General features: G+C 48.3%; 1 protein-coding gene across 1 annotated transcript in view; it reads left to right on the forward strand.

The window, feature by feature from the left end:
* The window catches only part of Rin3 (Ras and Rab interactor 3), a 114,019-nt gene that overhangs the window by 21,084 nt on the left and 69,448 nt on the right, over nucleotides 1–23,487 (forward strand). The window contains exons 2-3 of the mRNA XM_021179321.3: nucleotides 9,691–9,898; nucleotides 22,529–22,646. Of these exons, the coding sequence (XP_021034980.1) occupies nucleotides 9,691–9,898; nucleotides 22,529–22,646 (326 nt within the window). The remainder of the gene's footprint in view (nucleotides 1–9,690; nucleotides 9,899–22,528; nucleotides 22,647–23,487) is intronic.

Raw genomic sequence — 23,487 nt, forward strand, 5'->3', positions numbered from 1 at the left:
CGTTTGCTACAATGTCTCCAATTATTGATGCTTTATAGAAAAATGATGCTTGCTACCTTAGAACTTGTTTTGTTTTATTTTGTCTGTGAGCCGTGGCTGTCCTGGAACTTACTCTGTAGAGAAGGCTGGCCTCAAACTCACAGAGATCTGCCAGCATCTGCCTCCCAAGTGCTGGGACAAGAGGAGTGTGCCCCACCCCAGACCCCCAGCTACCCTAGGTCTTGTTAACAGGAACTGACTGGATAGATAGAATGCAGTCTGTCCAGATAAAGCAATGCCATCTGTCAATAAGAAACAAAAGGTTGATACAGAAGCCCTGAAAGACTACTAGTCACCATGGTAATGCGGGTGAACCTTGAGAATGTTATGAGGGTGAAAGAAACTAAACAGTGCCCAGGTCCGCTTACAGGAAATACCTAGAAGAGTAGAGTCTGTGAAGAGAGGAAACAGATGAGTGGGACCGGGGAACTGGGGGGCTGGGGGGCTGGGGGCTGGGGACTGACTGGTGGCCAAAATGTCCCAAGACTAGTGATGATGGCTGCACGGCTATGGCGATCTTAGAAACCATTGTGTTAAGACACTTTAAGAACTATTTTAAAAGTGACTGCTTGGTCAGCATATTTCTAGAGGTGGTGTGTGCCAGCACTCGGCTTGGCGTCTGTCTGGAAGAAATAGCCGGCAGATGTTCCTGTGAGTGCTGCAAGATGTAGGGACTGCTCAGCCTGGGTGGGACAGAATCCCTGGGAGGGAGGTTGACATTCTGTCATGGCAGAGTTGAGGAAGAATGTTAGGGGGAAGGGGTTGTCAACCACGGCCTTGCAAAGTACAGAAAAAGCAAGAGTCTCTTGATGAATCCTAGACCTCACCAACTGGTGAAAGTGTCTGGCTAGCAAACCCTGATCTCGTCTTTGCCTCCTTGGCACTGGGATTATCTCTGCACATTGGCATCCCCAGCTCAGATCCTCAGCACAGCAAGCACTTTATCCACTGAGCCATCTCCCCAGCCCTAGCCCCACCCTCTCTGTTCTAGACGGCTTACTTCCCCGTCCTGCCTGTTGTCACTCCAGCCTTGCCTCTGTCCTGAGACTGGTCTGGGGCCTCCATCTCTTAGAACAGGTGTCATTTGCTCTGGACTGTGTTGTCTGCTTTAGCTCTTGCCTCACCACTAAGGAAGATGGTATGGGCTCCCTGTTTTACTGAGGACAAGAGGCTCACAGGGTAGGGTGGACCCGGAATAAAGCTCTATCCCTTCCTGGGACTTCAGCCTGTCTTTGCTTCTGTGGGCATCCTAAGTCAGGGCTTTCAGATCTGATGCCTGTCACTATCAGCTGCTGTTCTTTGCCCCAAGTTCTATAGCGGCACAGGAAAGAGGAACATTTCCCAAATGGTCTTCTTAGGGTTTCTGCCATGGTGCCCTTGAGATGGCTGTCCAAGCTGCTCCCTAAAAGTGCCCTGGACCCCAAGTCTACCTGAAGGATAGTCTCGTACTCCTTCTTAATATGGATGTGCAGGCTTCTGACCTAACTTCAAAGCTCTGAGGATGCAAAGCACAGATGTCATGTCATGTCATCTGCTGGAAAATGGCTAATTGCCGCTGAGACTGAGCTGCCCCGGGAGGTAGTGAGCTCCTGACCCCAGAGGTCTAATATCAGATGAGATGAAGGGGCTGTACTGGTGGAAGGAACCAGCTTGGGTTCCTCAGACTACCATCCCCCAACACCTCAGAGAAGCAGTGTAAGCATATGGGCTCTCTGTTTTTTCAAACAAATGTTCTGAGCACGGGGGCTGATGAGATAGCTCAGCAGGTAAAGAGCTTGCTGCCAAGCCTGACAGCCTGACTTTGATCCCTACGATCCATGTGATAAAAGGAAAGAACCAACTGGACTCCCACAGGTTCTCCTCTGATCTCCGCACTGGTGTAGCACATGGGCTCCCCCTCCACACCCGTACACAATGTCATTTAAAAACAAAAAATATTCCAAGCCCAGAGAAACCTACGGGAAACTTGGCAATGCCTTGTGTAGCTGCAACCCAGCTTGTGACATCCCATTATATGGCACATTGGCCTTGGGTCTCTGTTTTTCAGTAAGTCTTAGAAGTCTGGTCGAAGGTTCCCTTACCCCTGCCAGGGTGAGCCCAGGGAGCACCCTCACCCACATGGGTAAGCTGTGTCCACAGAGCAAATGCACAGCTGTTCTGAGTGTCTTAGGAGTGAGCATGGACGCAGTGTGTTTATTGCTCTGCGTATTCTGGTGGTTTTGTTTGTTTGATTTTAGGACTTTCTCTTTGGGCTCCATTCCAGACTCCCAGGGTAGCTGCAAGAACAGAACAAAGAATTCTTATGGCAGCTCCTCTCTCATCAACGTGAACACTGTGTCTCATGTGTCTCCCTCCTCCTCCTTCTCCCTTCCTCTTTCTCCCTGACTCAGTAGAAGAGAGTTTCAGGCTTTGTGGTTTTGTTTGTTTGATTGGTTGGTTGGATTTTGTTTTGTACTGTTTTTTCCTTATGGTCCTCAATGACTTGTTCTCAGAGCTGAGGACTTATGTCCCTTTTACCTCTGCCCCTGGGGTGATAAGCAATGAATAGCAATGCTGTCTTTTTGAGAGCTTCTGCAGTGGCTGATATCAGTGCCTTGTAACAGCTGTGGCAGCCAAGGGTTGACTGCCCAAAAGCTTATCTGTCCATTTCTTATGGATGGACACTGGGCAGGGGAGGTGTGTGTGTGGGGGGGGGGATGTGTGTGTGTTCATCTGTGCATCCATGCATGTTCATATGGAGGCCAGAGCTTGATGTTGGATGTCTTCCTCCATCATTCCTTATTTTTTGAGCTGAGATCTCTTACTGGACCTGGAGCTTGCCATTTTGGGTAGATGGGCTGACCAGCTAGCTCCAAGGATTGCATCTATTCCCCTCGCTCCAACACTAGGTAACAGATATGAAACTCTCACCCTTGTCTTTTCTATGTGTGAAGGGGATCTGAACTTGGGTCCTCCTGCTCACACAAAAAGCATGTTACCTTCAGCCAGCATCCTGCCCTGGAAGCTGCTATGGTGGTTTGAATATGTTTGGCCCAGGGAGTGGCAGTGTTAGGGGGTGTGACCTTGTTGGAGGAAGTGTCACTGTAGGCATGGGCTTTAAGACCCTCCTCCTAACTGCCCGGAAGGCAGTCTACTAGTGGCCTTCAGCTGTAACTCTCAGCTCCTCCTGCACCATGCCTGCCTGGATGTTTCATGCTCCCGCCTTGATGATAATGGACTGAACCTCTGAACCTGTAAGCCAGTCCCAATTAAATTTTGTCCTTATAATAAGAGTTCTCTCTCAGCAAGGCAAAGCTAACTAACTTAGGCAGCTGCTCTCTCCCACCTGCACCCCCACCTCCACAGTACAGGCTGCAGCAGCCTTTGTCACCATCTGCAGCTGAGGAGATGCTGGGAAGTAGGAGAGACAGCATCTCACCTCTCAGATCTGGCAGACTGTCATGTGAATGGCCATCACCTCCATTCCCAGGGCACGTCCCCCCAAGTCCTTGCCTGAGGATCAGTCCTCTTAGCTTCTGCCTGTTTTGCTTCACAGTAAGTGAGACACAGAGGCATGAGGAATGAGGTGGATCCGGTGGGATGAGCTAGCAAAGTGACCACCAACATTACTACCTAGTAAGACCTACATGAACTGTTCCCATGGGCCAGGCTTCACCAGCTCCATGGAACAGATGAGAAAACTGTTGGTAGAAGATAATTTTCATCATAGAAACAATGTATAATCATTATAATGATTTGAGTCACCCCCACTCCCTGCACATCTCAGAACTGTCTATAATGACGCCTTACATGGCTGTCTGGAAGTTATTCCTTGTGCTTATGTATATATCTCTATATCTATTCCCAAATAAGACTGGAGGGGGGAGCCGGGCGTGGTGGCGCACGCCTTTAATCCCAGCACTCGGGAGGCAGAGGCAGGCGGATTTCTGAGTTCGAGGCCAGCCTGGTCTACAAAGTGAGTGCCAGGACAGCCAGGGCTACACAGAGAAACCCTGTCTCGAAAAACATAAAAAAAAAAAAAAAAGACTGGAGGGGGGGAGATTATCGAATTTTCTTTGCCACTACTACAAGGATGCAAGTGTGGAACTTTAAAAAAAAATAGTCACCTTTTTCTAAAGTTAAAGGGGATGTATGTGTGGAAGTCAGAGGACAAGTTGTAAGAATCAGTTCTTTCCTTCCATTATATGGGTCTTGAGATTCAAACACAGTTCTTCAGGCTTGGCAGCAAGCCCTTTGACTCACTGAGCCATTTCATTGACCCAATTTTGGGAAACTCTTCAGTGCAGTAGTTAGAAGTACAGATTCCGGAGCCTGACCCTAGGGTGTCTCATCTTGGGACCCTTAACTTGCAAGACCCGCAAGGACCCTCTCTCCAAGTCTCATACATGGCTACTGGGGTTGAGGTTGTGTCTTTGGGGGACACAGCTCAGCCCCATGCAGCAGGTGTGAGAGTGGCGGAGCTCACATGGCCTCTGTGAAGCTCTTCCTGCCTTCTCTGCTCCCTTGGAGCCTTGTGCAGAGAGTCTGGGCCTTCCCTGACTCAGCATGGTGGGGTGAGGTGGCATGACTTTCCCATCTCTCAAACCGACTGGGTTGTGTCCGGATCTACACAAGAGGTCTCAGTTCTCCCAGTAAAGCTCCACGGAGCTCACCAAGCAGCCAAAGCCTCTGGCTCTGGGCCAGGAAACTTCTGCATTCTCTCTGGTGAGTGGCAGGCAGCCAGAGCCCCATTCTGTCACCTGACTGCTCTGACCCCCAATAGTGTTTCCGCCACCTTCCCATTGAGGTTTGTGAGGCCTGAGGCAGCTCCCAGACCTTGCTCACTGTCCCTGGAGGCAGCTCCCTCCTTTCTTGCAGAGCTGCTCAGAACATCCCAGGGAATCTGGTGCCAAGGAACACTGTGGACTCCTTGGGCAGCTGACCACAGGCACACGGAGGCAATAGAGTGTCTCTAGACAGCTGTGAGAGGGGACGACTGGGGGCCACCGGAGCCAATGCTTGCACCATGCACCGAAGGATAACTGTCTTGGAGGGCTTCTGTTTGTGGCAGAGCTCCTCCATAACCCCTGGCCTAGATCTTTTACACTGTCAACTCCGTTCATGACGGCCCATCTCTGTCACATGTCACGCCTGCTTGCTTCTTTATCTACAATCAAAGATTTCAGGGTACAGCAGTCTCAGCATCTGCTGTCAGGAGGGAGAGCGTGGGCGTCAGAGTCTCTGCTCTTCCAAACAGATGACAGGCACAGAGCCAAGAGGGCTCAGCGACCATCACTGACAACAGGAGTTACAGCCACAGGCAAAGCTCAGAGAGGGCCAGCTCGTCATGCTGCAACTCAGAGATCACACCTCCTGCCTGTTTCCTGTGGACTGTTGAGAGCTCAGTTTTTCTGAGTTCCCTGCCTCTCTTTAGCTTGGTCATGGCAGGCAGATGCTAGGAAGCTTTGCCCCTTCTGTCTCTGGCCTCTTCTCACATAGTATGAAATCCACATCCTCCCAAGGCCTTGCCATCTCTGCCTTCTATATCTTTCCTGGAGACAAGGCCTATGAACTCATACACAGTTCTCTAGGCCAAAAGCACCCATCACCCTAAAGGCTCAGAGCCAGCCTCTGTCGTGTTTACTCTCAGAGTGGACCTTGAGGGACCTCAAGGAGCTGGCTTTCCTGGAAAGCATCTTTGCAGCCCATGTTGAATTGGTCCATGGTGCTTGTCACTGCCAGGTGTGTGCACCATACTGCCCTTGCCTATTCATCCACCAGCTGTGTTTGGGGCATGAAAAGCATCCTCCTTGTGGTTTGTCACGTGGTCAAGAAAATTGGATTCTCCTGGCAGCTGCGTTCACATCAGGCTATACATCTCTAATGCTCTTGATCTCATGGGTTGCCACCATGACCAGGTGTCTCGGATGCAAGATAGAATCACAGATGTGAGCACCATTCACTGCAATCGGATGTGCCGAGTCCTCATATCAAGTCTACACAGTGGGGTGAGAGTGGGGGTTGTAGCAGGAAGAGAGCTGAGGGGTAAATAAGTTCTTACACAAGATCTAGCTCTGTTGAGTTACAGGTAGGCAGAGTGTTAAGTCCTCAACAGTCACCGCATCAGACTGGCACGGTAATCCTGTGCAACAAAGACTTAAAAAAAAAAAAAAAAAAAAGGTAATTAAACTGAAGCCCAGAGAGATGACTGAAGTCACACAGCCTGTATTCAGATCCGGGCAAGTAGGCTCTATCTGAACAGGCCACATGAGATGCGGAGAACTTTATCTTAGATGGTTTCCTAAACAATGAAATTAAATGTAAAGCACACTGAGGAAGTAGACTTTGCAGTGAACAGTCATATCCACCACTTACCCTTAATGTTCTTTGTTTGCATTGCTACATGCCTTCATCCATCCTAAGTTCACTTTATCTTTGTGCGTTCCAGAGAAAATCCTAGACTTCCCTGAATATGTCAGCACGTGGGTTGTTAACTACAGAGTTCAGTATCCGATGACTGTTCATGACCGCTTTAGTATAAAATGGATACATAAGCCAAGTACACAGACAGGCATATGTAAATAGACACCATCTGAACTTCACATTGATTCATGCAAACTGTTTCCTCTGCCCCGGGCTTTGATTCAGCCAGCGTGGGATTTTGTGATTCATCCACGTGGTTACTCATCAGTAGACCTCCTTATTGCTAGCTGTTGCCTTGTAGTAGGGAGCCCAGCCTCTTCATCCTCCTCCCATTGATGGGTACCTGGACCAGTTCTGAGTGATGGTAAATTAAGCTGCTGTGACCATCTTCTGGCCTATCTTTTGATAGATGGGCTTTCGTTCCCTTAGGGAACATATCAAGGAACCTGCCACGGAGCCTGTGTGTGTGCTCGGGTTACGACAACCTGCCCTGTCGTTTTCCAACGTGGTTGTGCCAGTTTACCTTTATACTAGCAAGTCTGAGAGCCTTCTGACACCTGAACCACCCTCAGCAAAAGTGGCAGAGGCAGTCCTAATTTCAGTCAATTCTGAGGTGGCACCTTGGTGGCACCTTGTGGTTTGAATTTGCATGTCCCTAATGACCAAGGGTTTTTAGAGCCTTTCACCTGCTTATTGGCCCATGTGTGTTGCCTTTGGAGAACCTTTTCAGATCTTTTGACTTCCCTTTTTGAGGGATTTGCCTGTCACTCATGAAGTATGTGGTTTGCAGGTATTTCTCCCCAGATTGACGAGCAGAGGTATGTTGTGTGCCTATGTGCTCTTGAATAGGTGCATGTGTGTGGAGGGCAGAAGACGAAGTCTTGTGCTGTTCTTCGCCTTGGTTTTTGAGACAGGGTGTGGTAGTTTGAATAGGAATAGCCCCATGGGCTCATAGATTTGAGTGCTTGGTCATCAGGGAGTGGCACCACTTAAGAATTAGGAGGCATGGCCTTGTTGGAGGAACCGTGTCACTGGGGTTGGCTTTGAGGTTTCAAAAGCTAAAGCCAGGCCCAGAGGCTCTTTCTCTGTCTTCTGCCTGGGGGTTCAGATGTAGAAGTCTCAGCAGCTTCCCCAGCACCATATCTACCTGCCACCTGTCATGCTCCCCGCCACCATGATGACAATGACCTAAACCTCTAAACCTGTAAGTCAGCCCCAGTTAACTGCTTTCCTTTATACGAGTTGCTGTGGTCTTGTTGTCGCTTCACAGCAATAGTAACTCTAACTAAAACACAGGGTCTAAAACTCACCAAGGAGGCTGCCCCAGGCATCCATCTGTCTCTACCTCCTCAGTGCTGGGCCTGCAAGTATGTGCTGCTGCCTTGCCCAGCCTTTTACATAAATTCTGGATATCAAACTCATATCCTCACACTTGCATGGCAAACACTATACCTACCGAGTTGTCATCCCAGACTTGGGCAGATGTTTCAACTCCAACACAACTATTTTTCTTCTACAATAGTTGCTTTCCCCATATCCTCTCCCTCATACCTTGGCCTCTCAGCTGAAGTGAGTTTTGGGCAAGAAAGACAAGGTCCCCATGGGAACCTATAGGCAAGCAGGGAACTCAAGCAGGAGCCTGCAGGATATGTAGGTTCTATGGGAGTGATAGACAGTAGCCTTTCGGGGAGGTCCTTTCAGGATGAAGACGTCTTGAATATGAGGGCACTGCCCTGAATTCTTAGCAAGTGGGAGCCACAGTGGCTTTAGAGTAGGGACACACAATGTTAGGTCCCATGACTCAAGCGAGAACCTGAAACAGTTTCCACTTGGTCAGCCAGGAGCAGCAGCCTGCAACTCATGATGCAGGGAGGACTGTGAGGATTATGAGGGAGAAGGAGAGGCTCAACCTCTGTCGGTTGGCAAAGAGCCCACAGGAAGCCCAAGGGCTGCTCCAGGGAACAGGATGTCCGAGGCTCCTTCCCGAGGTGCTGGGACTCTACAGAAGTTGCCTGAATAGTTAGAGCCAGTGCCCCCAGTGACTCCTGATACTGACACCCAGGTGTCCCCCTGCCTGCCTGTAATGTCACCTCCTTCTATACTCAACCCTTAAGCCCAGGGTCCTTCTGCCTGAACACATATCTCTACCAGACACCTGCAAGTTTTCAGCCCAAAGTCATTGTGTAATGGGTTCCTCCTTGGCCTTCCAGGCCCCCTGACCCTTCCCTGTACTTCCATTGTCTGACCTTCTCCACCCGCCTGTCTTCTCTCCCTGAAATGCAAATTCCTGGATGGTTTGTGGTATTCCCTTCTTTTTCTTTCTTGACTGTTTTGCACATGGCTGTCATCTGAGCCTAAAATGCTCTCAGCCTATATTTTCAATAAGGCCCAGTTACTAGTCTTATATTTTTGGTCATAAGCCTATCCTTTAACAGCTGAGCCATCTCTCCAGCCCAGGACCAGTTATTCTTAATAACCCAGTGACCAACCTGTGTCACAGTGGATGGTACAGGTCTCTCTCACTCATGGAGGTGGACAGCAAAAATGAAGCTAGCTACAAATATCAGCCGGCAGATGTTCTTCAGTGTAAAGGTTTCAAAACCCTTCTTCAGGGATTCTCTCAGATGCTGCCATGCTTCCTTCAGCCCACTGGGACTGAAATTTAGCCGCTGTTTCCACTCTACTTCTGTTATATTTAGTCCCTTCTTGTACCATAGCTGGCCGTTCTGGGTATGTCTTACTTGTTATAATGGCAAATACCTTACGTGGAGACTCACCTCGAGAATGATGTCATTCCCCAAAAGGGTCCTGGCCACATAGATGCTAAATGAGCAAAAAGGGTCACTTCACTCTACACGCATTGTCCCAAAGCCAGCAGCAGTGTCTTAGTTAGGGTTTTACTGTTGTGTTCAGACACCATGACCAAGACAACTCTTATAAGAGCAACATTTAATTGGGGCTGGCTTAAAGCTTCAGAGGTTCAGTCCATTATTCTCAAGGCAGGAACATGGCAGCATCCAAGCAGGCATGGAGCAGAAGGAGCTGAGAGTTCTACATCTTCATCTAATGGCTGCTAGCAGAATACTGGCTTCCAGGCAGCTAGGATAAGGGTCTTAAAGCCCACACCCACAGTGACACACCTACTTCAACAGGTTCACACCTTCTAATAGTGCCACTCCCTGGGCCAAGCATATACACACCATCACACTCAGGATGGGCTGACCATTTGATTCTATGTCCTCTTATTAGTCCTATTCCAGATGCTGGCAAAGGAGAGGGAGAGGAAGATGAGGAGAAAGACGGCATGAGGCTTGGTCTGTCAACCACCCTGAGGAACTGCATCCCACGTCGGGGCATCAGTGTCCTGGAGAAGCTGGTGAAGACCTGCCCTGTGTGGCTGCAGCTAGGGCTAGGCCAGGCAGAGGCTGCCAAGATCCTGCAGCAGGAGATGGCTGGGGTAAGTCAGTTTTGTGCACCCCAGGGAGGCAGGTACAGCTGTGAGGGACTCAGAATGTTCCCCACAGATGTGCCTTCATGCAAACAGCTGTTGTCTTTCTGCTCTTCTCTTTGCTCTTTGCTTCTGTCTGTTCCTGTGTCACAACCAGCAGTGGGGGGTGGGGGGCAGGGTGTGCTGGCAGGGTCTCCTGAGGCATTCAGGCCCCAGAGATATAGGATTGTGTTGGCTTTCTCTGACTTTGGGAGCTAGGCCACTGACCAAGGACAAGGGTTTCAAGACACATGATCTACCTGCCCCTTGTTTATGGACAAAGATAAGAGGTCATGTGGTTTATCAGCAGATGTTCTGGAAGCTTTGAGGTAGGCAAATGACACTAAGTATCTGGGGCTCGTTTTTGTCTCCTTGAAATAGGAGCTTTAAAATCTCTCTAAGTGCTGGTCCTAGTACATGGGAAGAGAGAATGAACAGTAGTGGGTGGATGAATGGATGGATGGATGGATGATGGATAGATTGATGATAGATGGACAGACAAATGGACAGATGATGAATGGATAACGGATGGATGGATGATGGATAGATGGATGACAGATGAATGAGGGTGGATGATGGATAGATGATAAATGGATAATGGATGGATGGATGATGGATAGATGGATGATAGATGGACAGACAAATGGACAGATGATGAATGGATAATGGATGGATGGATGGATGATGAATGGATAATGGATGGATGGACAGACAGATGGATACAGATGATAAATGGATAATGGGTGGATAGATGGATGGATGGATGATAAATTGATAATGGATGGAGATGGATGGATGGATGAATAAATGATGGATGGTATAGATGAACAGACAGATGAGTGATGGATGGATGGATGATATAGTTGGATGATAGATGGTAATAACTAGAGGATAGTAGAGGATGGATAGACAGAAGATGGGAGGTTGAGTATGAACAGATAAGGTGATGGCTGGATAGACAGATAGAGGTGCCAGATGACAGTTGATACAATGAGTCACAGCATCTCCTATGTTCCTGTCACCCCCATACATATTTTCTCAAATGCTACTCCCTTTTGAAAACAGCATGTAATTTGTTTTAATTATAAAAAGTGATCCATACTTTTTAAAAAAACAAACTGGACAGAAATGAACAAAATTGTCAGAAGTAAATGTCTCATAAAGGTTTTTCCCACCTACTCCAGGCCAACTCACTTCCCAGAAGGCATTTTTTAAAAAAAAGTTAAAGCAAAATATGTATCACACCTCATAAAAAGAAACATTTAAAGTGTACCACAGGCATTTAGTGTTCTCTGGGTACTATGCCACTACTGCCTCCATCTGGTCCTAATGCATTCTTGTCACCCTAAAAGACAGCCCTGTTCCCATTAGCAGCTTCTATCCACTTCTCCACCCCAGCACCCACTGTGCTTCTGCAATCACCTTGACAGAGACCAATGTTGTATCCTTCTCGTGTTCACACAGCATCCCGCATGCCAGCAGCCATATTCCCCAAGGGTTCACTGTGAGCCAGGCTCTCTCCCACTGTGTGCTCAGGAATGAGCCATGATCTCCTAACTACCTACACTGATTGCTGCTACTTCCCAGGGGCCACAGGGAGGAAGTGGCAGAGCTGGGATTTGAATCTCTGCAGTCTAAATGCTCCTAGACTTTATCTTTCAGTGTCTGTCTAACACTGGGGACTCTTGCTTCCTAGATGTTCTCATCTGAGTGTGCCTTGTGACACTTCTGTATCTCCTGGGAATCATCCTCAATGCAGGACTTGGGGCACAGACTATTGCCACAAAATAAATAAGATCCATGGAGCTGTCATTTGTGCCTGAAAACTGGGGTGACTGGAAGGCAGGGGGTCAGAGTGCCTGCCGCTCTGCCACAGAGCATGCAGGGCTGGGAAGGTAATAATATCCCTGAGCCCACCCAACCCATTCTAGTCCATACATGGGTGAGACTGGGTGTCCATAGAGGCCTCTTTCCTCACAGGAGTGCACAAGAAGCAGGGAGACCAAAGATGCTGTGACCCAGATAATACCTGCTATGAATTCCTTTCACTAAAGGTTTCTAGTCACTAAAGTGACTGGGGCCCACACAGTAGGTACCCCTAGCAGCCTGTATCTTCCCTCCTCCATTCTTAGAGGAAGCAGCTCAAAGCAACTCGAGAAGCAAGCTGGTGGCCCATGCATCACTTTTGCTTTTCTGTTTTTGTGACAAACACTTTGAGCAAGGTAACTTCCAGAAGAAAGAGGAATAAGAGTGCATCATGGAGAAGTGACAGGCATGGCTACTGGAGTAGCAAGCTGAGAGTTAGTATCTTGACTCACAAGCACAGATGCAGAAAGAGCAAACTAGAAGTAGGTAAGACTTTTTACTATCAAAGCCCACCCCAGTGACATACTTCCTCCAGCAAGGCCACATCTCCTAAATCTTCCCAAACGGTGCCATCAACTGGGGATCAAGTATTCAAATGCCTGACGTGTGTGTGTGTGTGTGTGTGTGTGTGTGTGTGTGTTGGGGGGGGGGGTGCATTTGTCATTCAAACCACCACAGCTGGCCATTGGGAAGCCTGTGTCCTGAGTGTGTGAAGATGGGTCTTGTCTTAGTCAGGGTTTCTATTCCTGCACAAACATCATGACCAAGAAACAACTTGGGGAGGAAAGGGTTTATTTGGCTTACACTTCCATGCTGCTGTTCATCACTAAAGGAAGTCAGGACTGGAACTCAAGCAGGGCAAGGAGCAGGAGCTGATGCAGAGGCCATGGAAGGATGTTCATTACTGGCTTGCTTCTCCTGGCTTGCTCAGCCTGCTCTCTTATAGAACCAAGACTACCAGCCCAGAGATGGTCCCACACACAAGGGGCCTTTCCCCCTTGATCACTACTTGAGAAAATTCCTTACAGCTGGATCTCATGAAGGCATTTCCTCAACTGAAGCTCCTTTCTCTGTGATAACTCCAGCTGTGTCAAGTTGACACACAAAACCAGCCAGTACAATTGACCCCTTGTCAACTTAACACACAAACACATCACTAGTAAGCCTCAACCCTTACATTCTTATTCATCCCCAAGGTCTAAATAACTTTAAACGTCCCACAGTCTTTACATATTCTTAAATTTTCAATCTCTTTAAAATATCCATCTCTTTTAAAATCCAAAGTCTTTTTACAATTAAAAGTCTCTTAACTGTGGGCTCCACTAAAATAGTTTCTTCCTTCAAGAGGGAAAATATCAGGGCACAGTTACAATCAAAAGCAAAAATCAATCTCCAACCATCCAAGATCCAATGTCTGGGATCCAACTCACAATCTTCTGAACTCCTCCAAAGGCTTGGGTCACTTCTCCAACCATGCCCTTTGTAGCACATGCGTCGTCCTTTAGGCTCCAGATGCCTGTACTCCGCTGCTGCTGCTCTTGGTGGTCATCTCATTGTACTGGCATCTCCAAAACACTGCATGACCCCTTCAATCCTGGGCCGTCAATTGCAACTGAGGCTGCACCTTCACCAATGGCCTTCCATGGCCTCTCACAGTGCCGAGTCTCAGCTGCTATGCATGACCCCTTCATGCCTTCAAAGCCAGTACCACCTGGGTGACCCTTACACCTTACCAAGTCCCGCTGCAGCAGGAGTACAACCTTGGCTATCTCTGGAACACAGCCTCTTTGTGCTTTCAGAAAATACTTTCCAGAAGATGTCACCTCAACAATGCTGGTCTCTTCTTCATCACCACTAATTTCTTAGCTCCAGCTAACCAGCATCAATAGTCCCAGTAATGCAAAGGTTTTGCTTTAGTAGTTCTGGTATCTTGTTAATTACAGCTGATTCTTCAGCCCCAGCTAACCAAAAACAGAGAATAATCAAACTCCAAAATAGCAATGGCCCTGAAAAGAGTCTTTAATTTTCCCCCTGAAATTTCACAAGCCAGGCCTCCATCTTCTGCACTGTTCTCAACATTATCTTCCAAGCTTCTACACAAAATCCGACAGAACTCTTAACACCGAATGGATCTTCTATCCCAAAGTTCCAAAGTCCTTCCACAGTCCTCCCCAAGACATGGTCAGGTTGTCATAGGAATACCCCACTGTGCTGGTACCAATTTGTCTTAGTCAGGGTTTCTATTTCTGCACAAACATCATGACCAAGAAACAACTTGGGGAGGAAAGGGTTTATTCAGCTTACACTTCCATACTGCTGTTCATCACCAAGGAAGTCAGGACTGGAACTCAAGCAGGGCAAGGAGCAGGAGCTGATGCAGAGGCCATGGAGGGATGTTCTTTACTGGCTTGCTTCTCCTGGCTTGCTCAGCCTGCTCTCTTATAGAACCAAGACTACCAGCCCAGAGATGGTCCCACCCACAAGGGGCCTTTCCTCCTTGATCACTAATTGAGAAAATGCCTTACATGAAGGCATTTCCTCAACTGAAGCTCCTTTCTCTGTGATAACTCCAGCTGTGTCCAGTTGACACAAAACCAGCCAGTACAGGTCTAAACTGAGTTGTGAGGAACAGGTCCATCCTTTTTGCCCTTGGTAGAATACTGATGGGGGTCACACTGCAAACTGGGGCAATAGAAGTTGTGGCCTTGTCAGAGGTATTTCTGTGGTTAGAGGGGGGCTCTGCGGTAGTGTGTGTGCTGTGCTTAGCAAGCACCCCGAGCCTTGTACCGTCCTTTCTTCAAAAAGCACAAAAACTTGACATCTCCCAGGCCCCTAGGGGTTTGTTTGTTGTTTGTGAACACCAACCCTATGTTGTCCAGACGTCAAAGGCTCTGCCTTTGTCCCATTTCACAAGCCATGAGGAGGCCTGAGTTCAGATTTTGTCAGCACCAGCCTCTTAGAACCTCTGGTGTCCTATAGAGAGTTCCCAAGAAGCAGTAGAAAGAGAAAGAGATGGGCAGAGGTTATACACACTAACTGAACCCCCTTGAAGGCAGTGTGGGGAACACCCCTGGGACTCTGTCACCTGAGGGTCTGGGGACTTTGTGCTGTTCATCAGTCTGTTGCTATCATGAAGGTTAGACGGTTCGTTTTACAGTCTTTTCTCTCTGCCTGTTCTGTGAGAACCGTTACCTGCCAGAAACAGCCCTGGCTGCAAGAGGCCAGGCTAGAGTCTAGGAGTCTAGGGAAGGCCAGGTGCTGAGCAGAGAGGGAGTTGGGGAATTGGAGGGATGGGATGGTGGTGGTAGCATCACCTGCTTCAGGTTATGAGGCTAGTGAATAGCAGACTCACGTCTAGGCCTACGGTGCAGAGTAGAGACACCAACAAAGGAGGAACAAGAAAGAAACAAATACACTCACCCTCATATCCCCATAGTGCACCTGCACATTAACCGTGGATGCAAAATATTGGGGGGGGGGACAGTTGCATCTGCACTGAACAGTGCAGACCCTAAATGGTGCCTCATAACCCCCATTTACACAGCACCAGGCTGGTTTAGAGAGAACAAATGATCCTGGGGTAGTTTAGCCAAGAGAGGAGGGTGTGAGCAGATTATATTGAGATTCAGGCGTCTTATCTAAGGACAGGGATATGTTCTAAAATGTGATAACTAGGCTATCTTATCATTTTTGAGTCAACAACATCCCATAACATGCTTACACAAGCTAAGACAGCTACTTGCAGATATTATTTAATCCTTGTAGCCGTTTCTGACAGCTAGACGTAATCAGCATCCCCCTTTCCAGATGTGGAACTTGAGGCACAGAGATGTTGACTCTTTTGCCTAAAATCACACAGATAGGAAAAATGGAGCTTGGACCACAGTGTGAGACTCCATTCCATAGAAAAAGGGGGAAAATGCCCATTGAGGGATCTTCAAAGATTCTGGGGAAGCCCTTTGCTACACAGTGTGGTTCCCATAGAACCAGTGCAGTGATGTCATTATTTTGAAAGAGACAAACATCATGGGTGGTCCCTGAGTTGAGAGACACAGCCTAGAGATCCGGATTCACCTCCTGCAGCATGGTGAGAGGCAGCCTTTGTCTTGCCAGCTCACTTGTCCCCAGAGTCTGTGTGACCTTGGCCGCATCCACTTCCTTCCCCAGGACCTGCCTCAGTCCTAGCAGCCTCTTCTCTGATAAGGAGTTGGGAACACTGTGGTCCCCTTTTTAAAAGGAAAAGCCAAAAAAAAAAAAAAAGTATGTATTCAGCAACAAGGCAATCGGAAAGTTGCCTCTATTTCTTCTGCACTTGGGCTGGTTTGTTATTTTAGTTAGAATGGCTTTAGAGTTAATGGAAAAGTTGCAAGCATAGAACAGAGAGTACCCTGTGCCCTGAGAACAGAGCATGCCCTGTGTCCACCCGCATGGGAACTCCCCTGCTAACAGCAGCTAACCAACACTTGCCACAGTTACTCTACCAGTCCTGGTACATTAGCGTCAACTAAAGCCTGGACTTGGTTATACCTCATGTCCTCTGTCTGCACCAAGACCCTCTCCAGAGCAGAGGCAAAGCCAGTGGCTGCCCATCATTCAAAGGTCCCTTGTTATATTGTTTTTGCTGCTGTGATGAATTTCTAAGAGAAACAGTTTAAAAGATGAAGGATTTATGTGGGCTCATGGTTTGAGAGCTCTCAGTTCGTATTTGGTTAACAACATTGCTGTGGACCTGAAGCGAAGCTGAATTATGGCAGAGAGCCAATGATAAGCAAAGCCTGTCATCTCACGGTGGACAGGAAGTGACAGAGCAAAGTCCATCACCTCCTGGTAGATAGGAAGTGGTGGAGCAAAGCCAGACAGGAAAAGGGCAAGGGACAATATAAAGGACCTGCCCCCAACTGATCTACTTCCTTTAGCCAAGCCACACTTCCTAATGTTTCCAGAGCCTCTGATTTAGCTCTAAGTCAGAGACCTGGGCTTCAGGTTTGTAGGGGGCATTTCCTACTGGAATCACAGTAGGTACCAAACAGCCATGTGCCTTGTCCTGGTGGGGTTGACTTTGCTCGTTGCTACCAGTTTGTGGCATCTCTCTCCCTCAGGCTCATTCTTGCCACCACCCCACCCCACTCCACCCCCACACACACCCCTGCTGCCCTCTTTCCCTACTACTCCTTGGAAGGAAAGTCACTCTGCTATAAGCAGGGGTGTTATACCCAGCCTTCTGGATGACAGGACTCTCGATGGCATTGGGATTCTTCCTAAGATTCATCTCTTGTCTGTTTACTTAAGCACAATAATATGTAATCATGAGACTAGTTTGATACCTTGTGTGCAAACTACCTTGCAACCACGTTTGTACCCCAGCTGTAGAGGCCAAAGGTCAACCTCCTGTGTTGTTTTCAGGTTGGCTTCTTTCTTTGTTTCTTTCTTTCTTCATTCATTATTGAGACAAGGCCTTATAGAACCTGGGGTCCAATAAGGCGGCTAAGCTAGCTGTCCAGTGAGCCCTCAGGGATCCCCCACCTGTCTCTGCCTCCTCAGTACTGGGATCACAGAATGTGCCACCACACTGGGCCCTTTGCCTGGGTTCTGGGAATCGAACTCAGGTCCTGATGCTTGCAAGGCAAGCACTTTTCCCACTAAGATATCTCCCTAGCTCCTAATTTGCAACACTTGTAGAAAGTTGTCCACAGAAGTCACTCAAGTGGTTTGTGATGGTTAGGTTTTGTCAGTTTGACACAATCTAGGGTCGTCTGGGAAGAGGGAATCTCAATTGAAAAAGTGGCTGCATCAGATTGGCCTGCAGGCAACTCAATGGTGCATTTTCTTAATTAATGATTACTATAGAAGAGCTGAGCGGGTGAGGCCACCTCTAGGCAGGTGATCCTGGGTTGGTTAAAAAAGCAAGCAGAGCAAGTCTGTAAGCAGTGTTACTCCTTGGTCTCTGCTTCAGTCCCTGTGTCCAGGACCTGCCTCAACTTCCTGTCATGACTTCCCTCAATAACCGACTGTGAGCAATAAGATGAAATAACTCTTTCCTCCCCAGACTACTTTTGCTCATGTGTTTGTCACATCAGTGGAAAACAAACATGGCTCTTGCTAACCCCAGCACCCCGCAGTTGTGTGTGTAGGTATCATTGCCCGCTTTCTGTTTGAATCACTTTACTGTTTTCTCACCATAGAAGATACCATTATCTTGTATACTGTCTGCCCTCAGCCCAGGACTAGCCACATCCTGTGTGTCCAAAGACTTCTGCTTCCTTGATTAAGGAACTCTCCTAGAAGCCAAGGTCTGTGTGTGACCTGAACCTGTTGCTATTGAACTGTCATCGATTCCAGCTTGAAAGACAGTTGGTTTTTTTTTTTTTTTAATTATCTGTTAATGGGAGAGGGCACACTTGCTATGGTGGGAGTGTAGCGATCAGAGGAAACATGTTGAAGAAATTGTTTCTTTCCTTCCACCGTGTGGGGTTTGGTCATCAGGAACTCAGGTCATCAGGTCTGGTGGCAAGTGCTTCTCCCTGCTAAGCTATCTCACTAGCCCTTTAAAAACCGTCTTCAATGAGAGAGGCCTCTTGAGCATTTCTCTTTGGTAGTGAGGATTTAGCTCAAGAGAATTCTAGGGGAGTGCATGTTGTCAGCTGGATGGGAAGATGATGGTTCGGTAGATCACAAGGGTGCTAATTCCATTCAGGCAAGGTTCTTTGGTAACACAGGGAAGCCCAAGTGTTTGCTCCCCTTGCAGAGCTGTTTCCTACGGGTGGATGCAGTGTGTGTACCTGTTCTACAGGGCTGCCACAAGGATGAGAGACAGGAAACAGGGCAGGGAGAGACACCTGTGAGACACAGACCCTACCCTTCTAGGTAGGGTGCCTCGCTCAATTCCACCACTGGCTGCCTTCAGAGGCCAAAAACTGACTGCATCTCAGCCCCTAGTCCAAATGCTTATTCCTTTGGCTTGTCTTAAGAAGCTAGGACTCTTCCATCTAACCACATCCCCAGACCTGCTGGGTCATGAGTGGGACCATTCTGTGTGGGACTGGGACATTTGAATCTCTCCCTTCAGTTCTTGAGAAGATAATCCCTCCACTGTCACCAAATTGTGTTTCTGCTCTCTGAAAGAAGAGCCACTGGTATGCTTTTAAGGCTCCTAGAAAATGAGCTGTGGCGAGCTTTGAGAAATGCTGCCTGGGCCTTGCCATGGCCAGGTGGTAAGTCAGAGGAATTGTGAGCTGCAGTTTCCCCACAGCTAGTAAATGCATCTTGGGCGATGCATCCTTCAGTCCATTGCTGGGTCTCTGACCTTCTGTACACACTCCCAGCTCTGTTGGGGTGGAGCCCCAGGTGAGAGGATGTTGAGCTACTGGTGAACTACCATAGCTACATGAGCCCAGGATGGCCTCTAGGCCGTCTACCTAGTCCTGTGTAGATCTGGCCTTTGCCAAACTAGATGCATACCTATGGGCATTATGGGAAATTCCTTCAACTACAAACAGCTCTAATGATATAGGTCCAAAATGAAGGGTAAAAACAGTCAATTGGAGTGCATGTAAATTCTGGGTTTTACCTATTAGTTTGAGGGTGTTGTTGTGGCTGTGTAACTCTTTATCTGAGTCTGTTTTTTTTTTTTTCTCCATCCTAACTATTGATGAAAACATTGGCTTTTCAAAACCCATCCTGTCCTATGCCAGCACTTGGGAAGCAGATATGAGAAGGATGAGTCTCTGCGGGTTCAAGACCAATCAGGGTCATACAGTGATACTCCGTCTCAGAGAACCAAAACAGACATCCTAGAAAGCATATGATCTGTGGTTGCACGTGCCTGTAATCACAGCACTCAGGAAGCTGAAACAGGAGAAACCACTGCAAATTCAAGGTTACTCTGGGTTCCATAGCATGCTTCAGTCCAGCTTGGACTACCTAGCAAGACACTGTATCAAAACACAAAACAACAAAAATACCCCATTCTGACTAAGACAGACAGGGAAGAGTCCTCAGTTGTCCTCACCAGCCTCGGTGAATGCCTTAATTTATCACAAAATGAACTCTCGTGTAACCTTCGGGGGCGGGGGGTAAAGGCCCCCAAGATGCTGGAGACAGAAGAACATTTTCTAAACAGACAGCTCGGAATCCTTCACTTGTCTCCCTCCCCACAAAGCCTCTCAGAGAAGGCAAGTGGCCTCCCTGACAACCCACGGCAGCTCTGCATTGGCACTGGGAAGGATACAACCACCTTGACTTGGCCCAAGGGCTGTCATTACTGTCTAGTTCAGAGTTTAGATGGAGGAACCCTAGCTGTTCACAGAAATTAGAGCCCAATGTGGCACACAACCCAGTGGCTGTTGGGGGGAGGCCATTCTGCTTTGGGGGTTGGAGTGGGGCTTCCTAGTGGATTGTGTTGGGAGAAAGGAAAAAAAGAGACAGAAGCCAGACTGCTGACCCGGATGTCAAGTCAGGTTAGTGAGGAATCAGACCACTGAGGTCCACTATGCTTAATCATCGAAACCTCTCAGGAGCAGGCACCTTGGTAGTGTGGCCAAGAGGGTGAACATCTCTGTGGCCAGTCACCCTACTAAGCATTCAGGAGTGATCAGAGACCCCAGTGCCTGCTTCTGTCATCTGCTTTCCCCATTGCTTGCCTTGGCCTCTCTCCACTCAGAGCCAAGGCCTGAGGTCTGCAGCTTGGAATCAAGGCTTTCTGGTTTTCCTACCCAGGAGCCCCCTGCACACCCTGTCACTTTCCTAGTTTACAGAGACATGTGGGAGGACAGACATGTAGAATTCCGACATGTGCTACCAGATCTAGCCAGTAGCATTTTACTGAGGTCTTGTTGCCTAGGCAGGAATGAAACATCAGGCTGTGAAAGGGTACCCATCTCAACTCTGCCCACCTCCCCCAAGTCAGGGCAGGGCTGGCCTGAAATCCCTTTTCACCCCCCTCTGAAACTAAGGCCCTAAGAGACTCCTGTTAGCACAACACCATGCCTGGTCTGGAAAAGTTCTTACAATGGCAGATGCCCCTGCCTCAGGAAATTCCCAGGGTTTTGAAGCTCTGTACTAAGAATTGGAAACAAAGACCAGCTGTATTTCATATTATGGTACGCCCACTCATAACATTCATTCATACGCATTTCCTCCAACCCCACTGGTTCCCACGGATCTGTGTGCAAAGAGGCAAGCTAACCTTGAACTTGTTGAGGAAATAAAGTGGCTTCGTATTTGAAAGACATCCTTGGGACAGTTCAAGTTCAGTGCCTCAGCCGTTGTCTCGAGGTGGGGAGTGAAGTCTAATGGAAGCATCTAGAAGCAAGGGGACAGACCAGCAGCTCCTCTTCTCCCCACTTCCGCTTCTGGTTCTCATGTCCTCTCCACCCTGCCCAGGGGAAGAGAGAGACTTATCTTCCATTTCCCACCTCAGCTAACTTCCACATGGGCCGTGCCTGCATGCTCATAGAGAAGCAACCTCCAGGGCCTGGCAAGACGGGGAAGATCATGAGTGGCGTCTAGAGTCTGAGGGCCTGAGTTCAAGCCCATCTCTAGCCTCTCCCATTCCGTCTTAAGCTCACCTGGCTCTCTTGGGTTCATCATTACCACATCCCTTGTAGATTTCTTATGAGAAATGGCAAGTTCAGGCTTGGGGCCAACTGGGGAGACAGTATATGACAGCTGCCTCCGACCAGCAGCATTGAGCTAACTGCGTGTTTTATTAATGGCACTCTATTCATGCCTAAGATGACCTGGCAGTGTCATGGTGGGGATTAATAACCAGCAGTTGTGGCAGCAGAATTTGGAACCTAAGGAAAGGTCTTCTCCAGAGCATCCCACACTCAGGGTCATGTCCTCACACATGGGGATGTCCTGGTATCCTTGTGCCCCAGCCAGCCCTAAACAACTTGGCTACACTCCTAGTTTGGGGATTTCTAGCTGAGCTGTTTGGGACCTGAGCCCAGGAAACAGAGTCCAGGGGCAGAGTGAGGATGGAGGAATGGGGACACTGGCCAAGCGCTTTCCTTCCCTTGACAGAATGTTTGAGGAAGCCAGGAACATTCCAGAAAGTGTCATCTGGGAAGGAAGGGTGAGCCTGAGAAGGGCTAGCTGTGCCTGAAAAGGATATGATAAAACAGCAATTGGTGACAAAGGAGAAGCTTCTTCATGCAATTGGGGACCATGAGGAGTGGAGCCACTTCGTGATCAGATGTGGTATAACCTAGGCAACTTATGAAGACCTTATCTCAGAATAAGGAACGGTGAATGAAAGGAGGACTGGTGCATAGTGGAAGCACCTTGCTTAGCACACAAGAGGCCGTGTGTTCAATCCTCAGTACCACAAGGTCCAAACAAAATGCTAGCTACTTTTATTTTTGCAAAGGGAAAAAAAGTATAAATTTCCCCATATTTATAACTCCCCACCCACTTCTTACCCCCTCCCCCAAAAAGAGCTGGGTGCTAGAGCATTGTTTGAATTGACATTCAACCAACTCCCAACTATTAGGGCTTCTCTGATCCTGGATCCCGGACCACCCTCATACAGAACCCCACTGAATCCCCATGCATCAACCATGCGTAGACTCAGTGCAAATGAGAAATGGAGACTTGAGGATCTCAAATTTGGATTCACTTTTCTCAGAGGTTTGCTTCAGACACCCTCTGGATGATTTCCACCCCGCACACTGCTGCCCCTCTGGCCTCCACCAAAGCCTCCGACTCACAGAGCCCCTGCTTCTGCCGTTTCAGATGTTCCTGGTGTGCCGGGACAACAACCTGAAGCAATTGGTGCTGTGTGTCCACTTCCCTTCCCTGAAGGGCAGCTCAGCTGAGGTGCTGGAGTACCCCATCAAAGAAGAAAAGTCTAGTAAGTTCTTGCCACCACCCCCCCCCGGCCCCTCCAAGACACAGCAGCAAAACCTGTGCGACACAGACCCTACCTTCTGTCCCCATGTTTAAAACTAGAATAGGGAAAATCATTTTTAGGGTTGGTTCCAAGGTAGCAGTTTGGATTAAGTAAGGGTTTGGGAGGGTACTCATGTTGGGGCGGCGTCTCCTGTGCCCACATTACATGGACTACAATTTTGACCAAGCATCAAAATTGTCAGACCTAGAGGCACATATGGGCAATTCTACCCCTTGGGTGACAGCAGGAGGAAGATTTGCTGCAACGTGAAGGCCTGCTACCCAGTGTGTGTCAGGTTAGAAAGAAGGCCTGTTTCAAAACATGAAGCCAAGTCACAGTTACTATTTATTCACTTTCTCTGCTCACGGCTTGAAGGCTTTGCTTCCTCGTAGCCGTCGTCAAGTTGTCTCTTGTTTGCTGAGCACAAAGGACGACAGAGAAAGGGGAGGAAATGACATGTCCAGTCCTGGGTTCCAGTGACTCATTACTACATTCTCAAGCCATGACTTGCCGTGTGTCGTGTCGCCTCTCTGAAATTCAGCTTTCTCTTCCATCAAATGAAACTAACAGTCACTGTCCTATCTCTACCCCAGAGCCTTTGTTAGGGTCACATGGGCAAGCAATTCCAAAGGCAAAACTGCTGGGTGTTGATAGGACTACCAGAACATACATGACATGGGCTTGTGGGGAGCCTGTTTGGGGATCTTTAATCCAGGCTGGCCTCGAACTCATGGTCCTCCTACCTCAGCCTTTCCACTGCCACTATGACAGGTATATACCACCATGCCTGGATTCTACAGTG

The sequence above is a fragment of the Mus caroli genome, unplaced genomic scaffold, assembly GCF_978045245.1.
Source record: "Mus caroli unplaced genomic scaffold, Mus_caroli_1 scaffold_14, whole genome shotgun sequence".
Lineage (NCBI taxonomy): Eukaryota > Metazoa > Chordata > Mammalia > Rodentia > Muridae > Mus > Mus caroli.